Source organism: Scyliorhinus torazame, chromosome 24, assembly GCF_047496885.1.
Source record: "Scyliorhinus torazame isolate Kashiwa2021f chromosome 24, sScyTor2.1, whole genome shotgun sequence".
Lineage (NCBI taxonomy): Eukaryota > Metazoa > Chordata > Chondrichthyes > Carcharhiniformes > Scyliorhinidae > Scyliorhinus > Scyliorhinus torazame.
Window position 1 is genome coordinate 17,201,990 of NC_092730.1, and position 12,281 is coordinate 17,214,270.

General features: G+C 55.8%; 1 protein-coding gene across 3 annotated transcripts in view; it reads left to right on the forward strand.

Moving 5' to 3' along the window:
• The first annotated feature begins 248 nt into the window (after positions 1 to 248).
• Positions 249 to 12,281, forward strand: part of LOC140399933 (uncharacterized) — a 32,876-nt gene continuing 20,843 nt past the window's right edge. For all 3 annotated transcript variants that reach the window (XM_072489418.1, XM_072489419.1, XM_072489420.1), the window contains exons 1-4: positions 249 to 357; positions 4,444 to 6,923; positions 8,742 to 8,867; positions 10,976 to 11,094. In XM_072489418.1, coding sequence (XP_072345519.1) covers positions 273 to 357; positions 4,444 to 6,923; positions 8,742 to 8,867; positions 10,976 to 11,094 — 2,810 coding nt within the window. In that variant the 5' untranslated portion in view covers positions 249 to 272. The remainder of the gene's footprint in view (positions 358 to 4,443; positions 6,924 to 8,741; positions 8,868 to 10,975; positions 11,095 to 12,281) is intronic.

A 12,281-nucleotide genomic window follows, 5' to 3' on the forward strand; every position in this document is an offset into this window, starting at 1 on the left:
CAGTTGAATAGATGTGAATCCCCCCCAGTTGAACAAGTGTGAATCCCCCCCAGTTGAATAGATGTGAATCCCCCCCAGTTGAATAGATGTGAATCCCCGCCCAGTTTATTTCAGAGTGGGTGAGGAGAGGAAGCTGAAGGGTTAAAGGGGGCGGGGCTGCTGAACCAGTGGGCGGAGCCTCCTCTCCCTCCTGCTCCCCTTCCCCCCCCCCCACCCCCACACCCTCTACCCCAAAGTCCCCAGGCCAGTTTCCGCTTCCGGTCGCTCAGACGATGGTGACGGGAGTGATGGAGGCGGCGGCGGATGATCCGTGGTCGGAGCCGCAGCGCAATCCGCCGCCATCGGCTCCATCGGGCGGTGAGCGCGCGGCCTGTGGCCGCCGACGGGACGGGTGTGAGGCGGCGGGCGGGGAGGCGCCGGTATTGGAGGGGTGGCGGCTGGAGTTTGAGGGGGCTGGATGGATGGAGGGAGGAGGAGGAGGGCCGGCACCCGGATGAGGGAAAATGGACGCCGTCTCGTCGTGAGGGAGGAAGTCGGGATCTTACATAAAAATAATTCCCCGGGGCGGGGGGGCATATCGAGGGGGCGTCACCCTATCCCTGTCGCCATCTCGGGATTGGGCGCCCTCCTCCCCGCCCGCCTCAGGTGGGAGCGGGGCGGAGACGCCGTTCGTAATGGCGCTGGGGGCCGTGCGCTTTCTGCCAGGGCGGGGGGAGAGCCAGGAGGAGGGGAGACCCGGATCTAAACCCGGAAGTAACAGCTCTGCCCAGTCAGCAACATTGTGGGGTGGGTATGTGTGTGGGGTGGGGTGGGTGGGACAAGGCTCTGCCCAGTCAGCAACATTGTGGGGTGGGTGGGACAAGGCTCTGCCCAGTCAGCAACATTGTGGGGTGGGTGGGACACGGCTCTGCCCAGTCAGCAACATTGTGGGGTGGGTATGTGTGTGGGGGTTCATTGTTGGGGTTCGGGCATCAGTGCCAGTCCCGGACCCTTGCCTCACTCCGCCGCCGCCGCCTCTTCCATCGAATTCACAGTGCAGAAGGCCATTCGGCCCACGAGTCTGCACCGGCTCTTTAGAAAGAGTGCCCTACTTAAGCTCACGCCTCCACCCTATCCCAATCACCCCAACTCATCTTTTTTTTTTTTTTGGACACTTAAGGGGCAATTTATCATGGTCAATCCATCTAACCTGCACATCTAGGGGCTGTTTAGCACAGGGCTAAATCGCTGACTTTTAGGGCAGCACGGTTGCATTGTGGATAGCACAGTTGCTTCACAGCTCCAGGGCCCCAGGTTCAATTCCGGCTTGAGTCACTGTCTGTACGGCGTCTGCACGTTCTCCCCGTGTCTGCGTGGGTTTCCTCCGGGTACTCCGGTTTCCTCCCACAGTCCAAAGATGTGCGGGTTAGGTGGATTGGCCATGATAAATTGCCCTTAGTGTTGGGTGGGGTTACTGGGTTATGGGGATAGGGTGGAGGTGTGGACCTTGGGTCGGGTGCTCTTTCCAAGAGCTGGTGCAGACTCGATGGGCTGAATGGCCTCCTTCTGCAATTCTATGAAAGCAGACCAAGGCAGGCCAGCAGCACGGTTCAATTCCCGTAACAGCCTCCCCGGACAGGCGCCGGAATGTGGCGACAAGGGGCTTTTCACAGTAACTTCATTTGAAGCCTACTTGTGACAATAAGCGATTTTCATTTTTCATCTTTGGGCTGTGGGAGCGCCCGGAGGAAACCCACGTACACACGGGGAGAACGTGCAGATTCCACACAGGCAGTGACCCAAGCCGGGAGTTGAACCTGGGACCCTGGAGCTTATGAAATGAAATTGTTTGTTGTCACAAGTAGGCTTCAAATGAAGTTACTGTGAAAAGCCCCTAGTCGCCACATTCCGGCGCCTGTTCGGGGAGGCTGGTACGGGAATTGAACCCGCGCTACTGGTCTGCTTTAAAAGCCAGCGATTTAGCCCTGTGCTAAACCAGCCCCTGGAAGCAACTGTGCTACCGTGCTGCGGTCTCCATTGATAGCTCTCTTCCACCCCCCCCTCCCCGTACGATGGGGGGGTTTGTGTGTTGGTTGGGGGGGGGGGGGGGGGTCTCGAGTGTCTCCTGAGCACCCAATGTGAAGAGAGGGGAGGCTCCGAGCGCCCTTTGATTTGTTGGGGAACAGGTTTATGATTGGGGGTGTCGTCGTCTCCCCCCCCCCCCCCCCCTCTGAGCACGCCATGTTTTGCTGGGAAGAGGGGGAGGGGTTTGTGGTTAAGTGGCTCCCAGCGTCCCAACTCCAAGAGGGGGGTGTGGCTCCGAGTGCACCATGCTTTTTGGGAGGAGGGTGACTGTGTGCCTGTTGTGTGCCCTGCTCAAGGGGGGGGGGGGGGGTGGGGGGTAGCTCCGCACAAATTTAGCTGTCGCGTTGCGGGGGTCTGTTCTCTCCCAAAGTGATGGGCATCCTAACAGTTTCCAATCACTCAGATCCTGAATACCGTGGGCCAGTCAGTATGTGTGTGGGTTGCAGCCTGGCAGAGAATCGGAGGTGTCGGAGCAAGGTTTTTAGAAAGTTGTGTGGTAGTTTGATTAGAGGACATAATCCTGCGATCATCAAACTGTTCTCGTCAAGACACAGATTTGCTGCCTCACGGCGCCGAGGTCCCAGATTCGATCCCGGTTCTGGGTCACTCGGTGTGGAGTTTGCACATTCTCCCCGTGTCTGCGCGGGTTTCGCCCCCACAACCCAAAGATGTGCAGTGTAGGTGGATTGGCCACGCTAAATTGCCCCTTAATTGGAAAAAATGAATTGGGTACTCTAAAAATGCCGAGGGAGTGCTGTACTGCCTGGGAACGGTCGAGCTCCGCGCCAAGGGAACGCCAAGCTTTCGGGGGAGCAGCGCCCTGTCGGAAGGCTGGTACCGAGTGCGAGCTGCGATTTTGGCGGGGCCAATGTTTATTGCCCCACTCTTACTGAGATGATCTAGTCATTACCTCGCTACTGTTTTTGGGATCCTGCTGTGCTCGACTGGCCTGCTGCGTTTCCTACATTGCGGCGGTGACCGCCCCGCGAAGCACTCCGTTGTCTGTAAAGCTCTGCGGGGCATCCAGTGGTCCTGAAAAGCAGTGTGGGGAAATGCAGGGCTTTCTTTAGCAGCGTTTAAGAGGGGGAATGGTGGCTCGTTTAAGGTCTGTCCGCAAGACGTAAGATTTTGGAGCTGATGACTTGTGCCTGTCAGAGACTGGAATGTGTTTTGAGTTTCTCAGAAGTGGCTGTTGGATTTATTTGTTTCATCGTCTGTTACAGATCCGTCACAGAGTGTGACATCCGCAGTGCAACTTTGGCGGTTGCACTACTTTTTAGTGTTCGTGTTATCGTTTGAATCTCTGTTGCCTCACGGCGCCGAGGACCCGGTTCGATCCCGGGCCACTGTCCGTGTGGAGTTTGCACATTCTCCCCGTGTCTGCGTGGGTCTCGCCACAACCCAAAGATGTGCATGGTAGGTGGATTGGCCACGCTAAATTGCCCCTTAATTGGGAAAAATATTGAATTGGAGTACTTTTTTAAAAATGTTAAAACTTGCTCTGAGGCCCACTTACCAATCTCCCCTCTGATGGGGCAGCACGGTAGCATAGTGGTTAGCACAATTGCTTCACAGCTCCAGGGCCCCAGGTTTGATTCCGGCTTGGGTCACTGTCTGTGCGGAGTCTGCACGCCCTCCCCGTGTTTGGGTCGGTTTCCTCCCACAGTCCAAAGATCTGCAGGTTAGGGTGGATTGGCTGAGATAAATTGCCCTTCGTGTCCAAAATTGCCCTTAGTGTTGGGTGGGATTACTAGGTTATGGGGATAGGGTGTGGGCTTGGGTAGGGTGCTCTTTCCAAGAGCCGGTGCAGACTCGATGGGCCGAATGGCCACCTTCTGCATTGTAAATTCTATGATCGCTGAGCTATGTTTGACTCGACCCTAACCGCCTCAATTCCGAAAGAAAAACCATCCTTGCTTTCAAATTCCTCCGTGGCATCACCCCTCCCTACCTATGTAAACTCCTCCAGCCCTCGAGGCGAGTTCTGGCTTTTTGAGCGTTCCCGATTTTGTTGGTTCCTCCTTTAGCTGTCTGGGTTCTGTAATTCCCTCCCTAAAGCGCTCTGAGCCGCTTCCTCCCTTTGCTTCCTTAAGAATTTCCTTCAACCTCCCTCATTGGCCAACTTGTTAATGCTTAAACCACCATGGGATACTGCATTATGTTGGAAATATTGTCTTTAAAGCGCAGGTCAGTCTATCCTGTCGTTCAGAGTGGATAATCTGCTCTCGTTTTCCTTCCTGGTCCATCCAGCCTGACCTCGTTGTAGTCGAACCTCGCGGAGCCCACGCTCTCCGGCTGTTTCTCACCAGCCTATTAGCTGTGATAGTTCAGAGTACCTGTGCGTTAACCGTTGCTGCCTCATGTCTCTCTCTCTCGCAGGCACCAAGCAGAAAGCCCTTCACAAGGACAGCCTGGACGGGAGCAGTCAGCGCGCTGCGCGCAAGGCTTCTGCACGAACCCGTGACCCGCGTGCCGATGAGACTGCAGCGGGGGAGGCCGTTGCCGACTGCCCGAGCCCTTGCGACGGAGACTCCGGAGAGGAATTGGCAGCCGATACACCGGGCTCGAGTGACGGCGACACTGAAGAGGACCCGGCGGCCGATTCCACTGGGGATACCGATGAGGAGTCGGCGGCTAGTTCCACAGGCGAGGAGTCCGCAGCTGATTCTAAAGGCCTAAATGACAGTGGAGAGGAGTCCACAGCAGATTCCACAGGACCAAGTGATGGCGACACTGTGGAGGGTTCCGCGGCAGACAGCCCAGGCCCCTGTGATGGCGACACTGTGGAGGGGTCCGCGGCAGACAGTCCTGGCCCCTGTGATGGCGACACTGTGGAGGGGTCCGCGGCAGACAGTCCTGGCCCCTGTGATGGCGACACTGTGGAGGGGTCTGCAGCAGACAGTCCTGGCCCCTGTGATGGCGACACTGTGGAGGGGTCTGCAGCAGACAGTCCTGGCCCCTGTGATGGTGACACTGTGGAGGGTTCCGCGGCAGATAGCCCAGGCCCTTGTGATGGTGACACTGTGGAGGGGTCCGCAGCAGACAGTCCTGGCCCCTGTGATGGCGACACCATGGAGGGGTCTGCGGCAGACAGTTCTGGCCCCTGTGATGGCGACACTGTGGAGGGGTCGACAGCAGACAGTTCCGGCCCCTGTGATGGCGACACTGTGGAGGGGTCGACAGCAGACAGCCCAGGCCCCTGTGATGGCGACACGTTTCTGGATACCGCCGCAGATTCCACTGGCCCAAGTGATGGGGGCATTAGGGAGGAAGTGGCTGCTGACAGTCCTGGCCTCTTCGATATGGACACTATAGAGCAGACAGCTGCAAGTAACCTTGGCCCCTGTGATACTGACACTGTTGAGGGTAAGGCCGATGGGAGCCCTGGTCCCTGTGATACGGACACTGTCGAGGGTAAGGCCGATGGGAGCCTTGGCCCCTGTGATACGGACACTGTGATGGAAATGGTTGCCAGTACCCCTGGCCCCTGTGATACGGACACTGTCGAGACTACGGCTGCTGGGAGCCCTGGTCCCTGTGATACGGACACTGTCGAGGGTAAGGCCGCTGGGAGCCCTGGTCCCTGTGATACAGACACTGTCGAGGATATGGGCGATGGGAGCCCTGGTCCCTGTGATACAGACACTGTCGAGGGTAAGGCCGCTGGGAGCCCTGGTCCCTGTGATACGGACACTGTCGAGGATATGGGCGATGGGAGCCCTGGTCCCTGTGATACGGACACTGTCGAGGATATGGGCGATGGGAGCCCTGGTCCCTGTGATACGGACACTGTCGAGGGTAAGGCCGCTGGGAGCCCTGGCCCCTGTGATACGGACACTGTCGAGGATATGGGCGATGGGAGCCCTGGTCCCTGTGATACGGACACTGTCGAGACTACGGCTGCTGGGAGCACTGGTCCCTGTGATACGGACACTGTCGAGGGTAAGGCCGCTGGGAGCCCTGGTCCCTGTGATACGGACACTGTCGAGGGTAAGGCCGCTGGGAGTCCTGGCCCCTGTGATACAGACACTGTTGAGACTACGGCTGCTGGGAGCCCTGGCCCCTGTGATACAGACACTGGGAGTCCTGGTCCCTGTGATACAGACACTGTTGAGACTACGGCTGCTGGGAGCACTGGCCCCTGTGATACAGACACTGGGAGTCCTGGTCCCTGTGATACAGACACTGTTGAGACTACGGCTGCTGGGAGCACTGGCCCCTGTGATACAGACACAGTCGAGGGTAAGGCCGCTGGGAGCCCTGGTCCCTGTGATACGGACACTGCCAATAGCCCTGGCCCCAGTGATGGAGACACTGTAGCCAGTGGCAGCCCGCATGACCCTAATGCAGTAGCGAAGCTGGCAGCTGAGAGTCCGAGTGGGTCTGGTGTTGAGCCCACTGCTGGGGAATTGCCTGAAAATCCTGACCTGCCTTGTGACCAGAGCGCTGCAACACAGATGGAAATCGATGGGCCGAGCGTGGACGGGGACACTGCGGAAGAATCCGCCATCGAGTGTGCTGCTCTGGCTGGCGCCGGGCTGGACACTGCAGGCGAGCTGGCGACCCATTCTTCCTTCAGTACAACGGTGCAGGGGGCAGCGATGCAGCTCCCCGAGAGCTCCAATGGGCCGGAGCACACGGTGGACAAAACACTGGCCGGCTCGGACTACTCAACAGCAGAGGACGCCTCTGCTGGCCTGGATGAGTACGGGCAAGGCAGCAGTGAGTACGGGCTGATGGAGTCGGAGGATAGCATCCCACCCTACCCAGCGGACTTCGACAAATACTGGAAGATAGTGGAGGATAATCCGTACGATTTCACCGGATGGACGTACGTCCTGCAGTACGTGGAGCAAGAGGTGAGGCGACTAATGTGGGCATCGAATGTGCTGGGGCGCCTCATTGTCATCTCTGCCCCCTGCCATATCTTGTGTAGGTCACTTATCCCCTCTAATCCAATGTGCTGCCAAATCTCTGACTGTTGGTAGGATCTCTGCGAGTAGCAAATAGATCCCCCCCCCCCAATGTATTTCGGGATGCTTCAACCCCGCTCTGACTGTATAATGGCGTCCACACAACTAGGGGGTTCAAACGTGAAAGGGTGACTGCCTGGGGGTGGGGGGGTTAGCAGCTGAATATCAGGCGAGGGGGGGGGGGGGCTAGCGCTGAGGATTGAGTGTTAGTTGAGGGAGAACTGTTGAGCAAGAGCTCCTGAATTACAGGACCTTGCCGAAGAAGGTCTCCGTTTAAACGTCTCATTTGAAATTCAGCGCCCTCCTAACGGGGCAGCACTTACCACAGTGGTGGCACTGGGGAGATTCAGCCTGGATTGCATGCCCAGCACCCACAACCCACTGACCAGTTGGAAAGGTTGGCGGAGAGGGCCGCAGGGAGGTTGAGAATTGTTTATTTTTGGGTCGGCGGGCAGAGAGAGATTGGGATGGGGGGGGTGGGGGAAGAGCCATTGAAGGGTTGTTGAGGGTGGGGATTGGGGCTTCACGCAGTGGTTGGTGGCGCCCGGGATGAGCCGGAGGGTTCCTAAAGTGAGAAAGTCACCGGTGGAGGGGTTTGACTCTGGGTGAGTGTGACAAATGGCGGTGTTAACCTCGCTGGGGGCCGGAGGTGGACCTCGGTGGGAGGATGTGGGGTTATTATCTCGGCTCCCAGCGTGGCTGGGCGACCAGGGAGAGAGAGCGAGAGCTGCGCAGTGTTTGGTGGAGCACCAGGAAGATCATGAGGGAAGATCAAGGTTACAGTTCCAGCAGGATGTCTTTGAGCATGGGGGGGGTTTGGGGGGATGTTTAGTGTTGAACATGCAGCTGACTGGGTGGAGCTCAGTGAAACATGGAGCTGGAGAGGAGAGTCCCCCCCCCCCCCCACCAAACCTGATGGGTGGGGGTCGGAGGGGAAAGGCAGACCCTCGTACTGGGCATTCGATGGTAGGTGATTGGCTAGGTGCTTAGCCTAGAAGGCAGACTCTCATCCTGGTCAGTAGGTGGTTGGTTCTGGGAATGCAATCCAGGCTGAATATCCCAGCATCAATACTGAGGTAGTGCTGCCCTGTCAGGAGGGCGCTGAATTTAAAATAAGACGTTTTAACAGAGACCTTCGGTGACATCCTGTGATTTAATAATCTTTATTAGTGTTGCAAGTAGGCTTACATTAACACTGCAATGACGTTACTGTGAAAATCCCCTCGTCGCCACTCTCCGGTGCCTGTTCGGTTACACGGAGGGAGAATTCAGAATGTCCAAATCACCTAACAGCATGTCTTTTGGGATTTTGTGGGAGGAAACCCACGTATACACTGGGAGAACGTGCAGACTCCGCACAGACAGTGACCCAAACCGGGAATCGACCCCGGGTCCCTGGCGCTGTGAAGCAACAGTGCTAACCACTGTGTACTAACTTGCTGCTTCAGGTGTCCTGACCCACAGTTGCCCCTCAAATAACATCACTGGCTGCTATCTCTGTCGGTGAGCTCTTCCAGCCAGCGCCCACCCTGCTCCTCCATCCCTGTGGCATAGTCCACAAAGGTTACAGCACAACTGGCACCTCTCAGTTCCCCACCCCTGTTACTTAGCCCGTCCCCAGGGCCTGAGAAACGTGGTTCCGTGAAGTGTTTCTCTCTGGGCATGTTTGTGGCTGGTCTGATGTTAATCCAAGTCTCCTTTCAGAATCATGTCTGGGCTGTGCGGAAGGCTTTCGATGCGTTCTTCACCCGCTACCCCTACTGCTATGGCTACTGGAAGAAATACGCTGACATTGAAAAGCGTCTGGGGTTTACCAAAGAGGCCGAGGAGGTGAGGGAAGCGATGCTGGGAGCTTTGGGCATTTATATTTCTGTTGTTCGAGCCAATGGTTAATATTGCTGCTGTACAATCATGTCTGATCTGGGTTTCGACTCCATTTTCTCACCTGCTTCCCATAATCCTCATGAGAGACCTCAAAATCTGTCACTCCCATATATTCAACAGTGGGGAACCCTCTGGGGTGGAGAATTCCAAAGATTCACAAACCTTGAGGGAAGAAATTTCTCATCTCAGTCCCCAAAATGGCCGACCCTTCCCCGAGTGAAGAAATTTCTCATCTTAGTCCCCAAAATGACCAACTCCTTCGCCGAGTGAAGACATTTCTCCTCATCTCGGGACCCAAAATGGCCGACCCTTCCCCGAGTGAAGACATTTCTCATCTCAGTCCCCAAAATGGCCGACTCCTTCCCCGAGTGAAGAAATGGCCAACATACCATTTGCCTTCCTAATTGCTTGCAGCACCTGAATGCTAACTTTCTGCCTTCCCTTGGCCGAGCACGCCCAAGTCTCTTTGAACATCGACGTTTACAAGTTTCACATCTTTTGAAAAATATTCTGCTTTTCTGTTCCTCCGGCCGAAGTGAATAACTCCACACACCCAGACGTTAAACTCCCAATCGGCCATCTTGTTGCCAACACCTGGCGGTATCCCTTTGCACCCTCTGTGTCCTCCCCACAGCTTAATTTTCCACCGAGCTTTGTATCATAAATACATATATAGATTGTAAATAGCTGGGGCCTCAGTACTGATCCTTGTGATGCTCCATTGTACCCTGTCTGCCAACTTGAACAAGCTCTGTTTAGGTGCACACTTCTTTCTATCCATTAACCAATTTGCGAACCGTGCTAAAATATTACCCCACCCTTATCTTGCCTATTAACCTTTTATGTGGCCCCTGAACAAATGCCTTTTGGGAATATTAATCGCAGACAAATGCAGCGCTCATCCAGGTACTTTTTAAAGGATGTGAGGCAACCCGCCTCTACCACCCTCCCAGGCCGTGCGTTCCAGACCCTCACCCCTCTGGATAAAAGGGTCTTTCCTCAGATCCCTCCTAAACCTCCAGCCCCTCACTTTGAACTTGTGCAACCCTCTCGTGACTGACCTTTCAACTGAGGGGAACGGCTGCTCCCTCTCCACCCGGTCCACACCCCTCATCATCTTGTCCACCTCGATCAGGTCGCCCCTCAGTCTTCTCTGCTCCAGCGAAAACACCCCGAGTCTATCCAACCTCTCCTCATAACTTCAACGTTCCATCCCAGGCACCATCCAGGTGAATCTCCCCTGCACCCCCTCCAGTGCAGTCAAATCCTTCCGATAATGTGGCGACGAGAACTGCACACAGCACTCCAGCTGTGGCCTCACCAAAGTTCTACACAACTCCAACATCTACCGCTTCCCCTTTATCTGCTCTACTAGTTGCATCTTTTTTTTAAAATCTCTTCATAAATTTGTCAAACAGGATTTCCCCTTCGTAAAACCATGTCGACAAGTTCTAATTTTTCTATTTCAAAGTGCATTATTTTTAAAAATAAATTTAGAGTACCCAATGTTTTTCCCAGTTAAGGGGCAATTTAGCGTTGGCCAATCCACCTGCCCTGCACATCTTTGGGTTGTGGGGGCAAGACCCACGCAAACACGGGGAGAATGTGCAAACTCCACACGGACATCAAAGTGCATTATTAAGACTTCCTTAATAATCGATTCCAGCCTTTTCCCGAATGCCTGTGATTCACTCCTTTCCCTCTCCTGGCTTTTGTCAAAAAAAAATAATGTATACCCCGCCCCTTGCTCTCTGGAAATGAAATGAAAATCGCTAATTGTCACGAGTAGGCTTCAATGAAATTACTGTGGAAAAAAACCCTCGTCGCCACATTCCGGCGCCTGTTCGGGGAGGCCGGTACGGGAATTGAACCCGCGCTGCTGGCCTGCCTGGGTCTGCTTTAAAAGCCAGCGATTTAGCTCTGTGCTAAACCAGCCTCTGCCAATCCCCGTGGCCTCTTATCAAGACCATGTTCCCAGCCTCCAGTGAGAGCGAGCATCCCATTCCCTCCTGATATCTTCTCCCGGTTTTAGCGTGCCGTTTCTCTTGCTGCAGGTTTACCAGCGAGGCCTCCAGTCTATCCCGCTCAGTGTCGATCTGTGGGTTCACTACATCACGTACCTGCAGGAGATCCTCGAAGCGACCAACCTCGAAACGCCCGCCAAACTTCGGAGGTGAGTCTGAGTTACCCTGCACCCGCGGCGGAGTTGGGGGCGCGAACCACGGTTGCCGCTCGTTTTCTAGCGCTGGTTGGTGCTGTTCCGTCTGTCCTCTGGAGCTAAGGCTTTGATTGGGTGGGGGGTGGGTCTCCCGAGTAATGTGACGGGTGGCGTGAAAGGACACACTTGCAGTTCAGGGCCGCCAAACCCCACCCCGGCAAAGTCACCAGAGATCGCAAGCTGCCGCGTGTGGCTTGGTGACGGGCCAAAGAAGCCACGGGGGGGGGGGGGGGGCTTTGTTCACGAGGTGGGTGGTTAGGATCTGGAATGCTCTGCCTGAGTGCGGTGGAGGCGATTCGATCAAGGGAATCGAATCATACATTGAAGCGAGGGGAAACCTTCGGGGCTCCGGGGTGGGAATAGCGGCAAGGACTTTGGACTGGGTGAGTGACTCTTGCAGAGAGCTAGGCCCCCGGCAAGGAAGGGCTGAATGGCCACCTGATGCGGTGTTACAATTCCAACCAACTCTCAATCTCCGCAGACATGGGGCTGGCGTCCCTTCTATCCCAGTTATCCTGTTCGATTTTGCTGTCCTTCAAATACCCCGTCTCTGCATCCGGGTATTTTTGTAACTCTGCGATTTACGTGTCACGGCGAACGTTTTGCCAGCCGCCTCGTTTGGAAACTTTCACTGGGTCACGGTCTCTCTTCCCAAAATCCATTCAGTCCATCTTCCAACTCTTGCCTCCTTCCGTGCGATAATCGGCGGCGCTCCTGAGAAGGTTGCGGGCTCGGCAGCCCCCGGGCGTCCCAAAACATTTGCGGCTATTGGAAATGTTTGTTAAAATGCGGATACCTGTTGGGAGACGGCACTGCCACATTGCGCGCAGCCAGATCCCACAGCAGCAATGTGCTGACGACTCGGGCAGGCGCGGCCTCAAATCCGATATCGCGCCTGCGAGACGGCATAAGCGATTGCCGCAGTGCTCCCTCAGCGCTGCCGCTGGGTGTGCCAGCCCCAGATTCTGCGCTCGAGTCCCCGGGCTGGGGGGGCGTTCCCTGTTTTTATACGAGGCTGCGTTCGCTGCCTGTGCCATCCATGCTCTGTTTCACCGTTTCTTTGCCATGCTTACTAGCTGCCTGTATCTGGGTGAGTCTAAAACTGCGTCAGCCTGGCAGCAGGACAGGACACAGGCCAGACT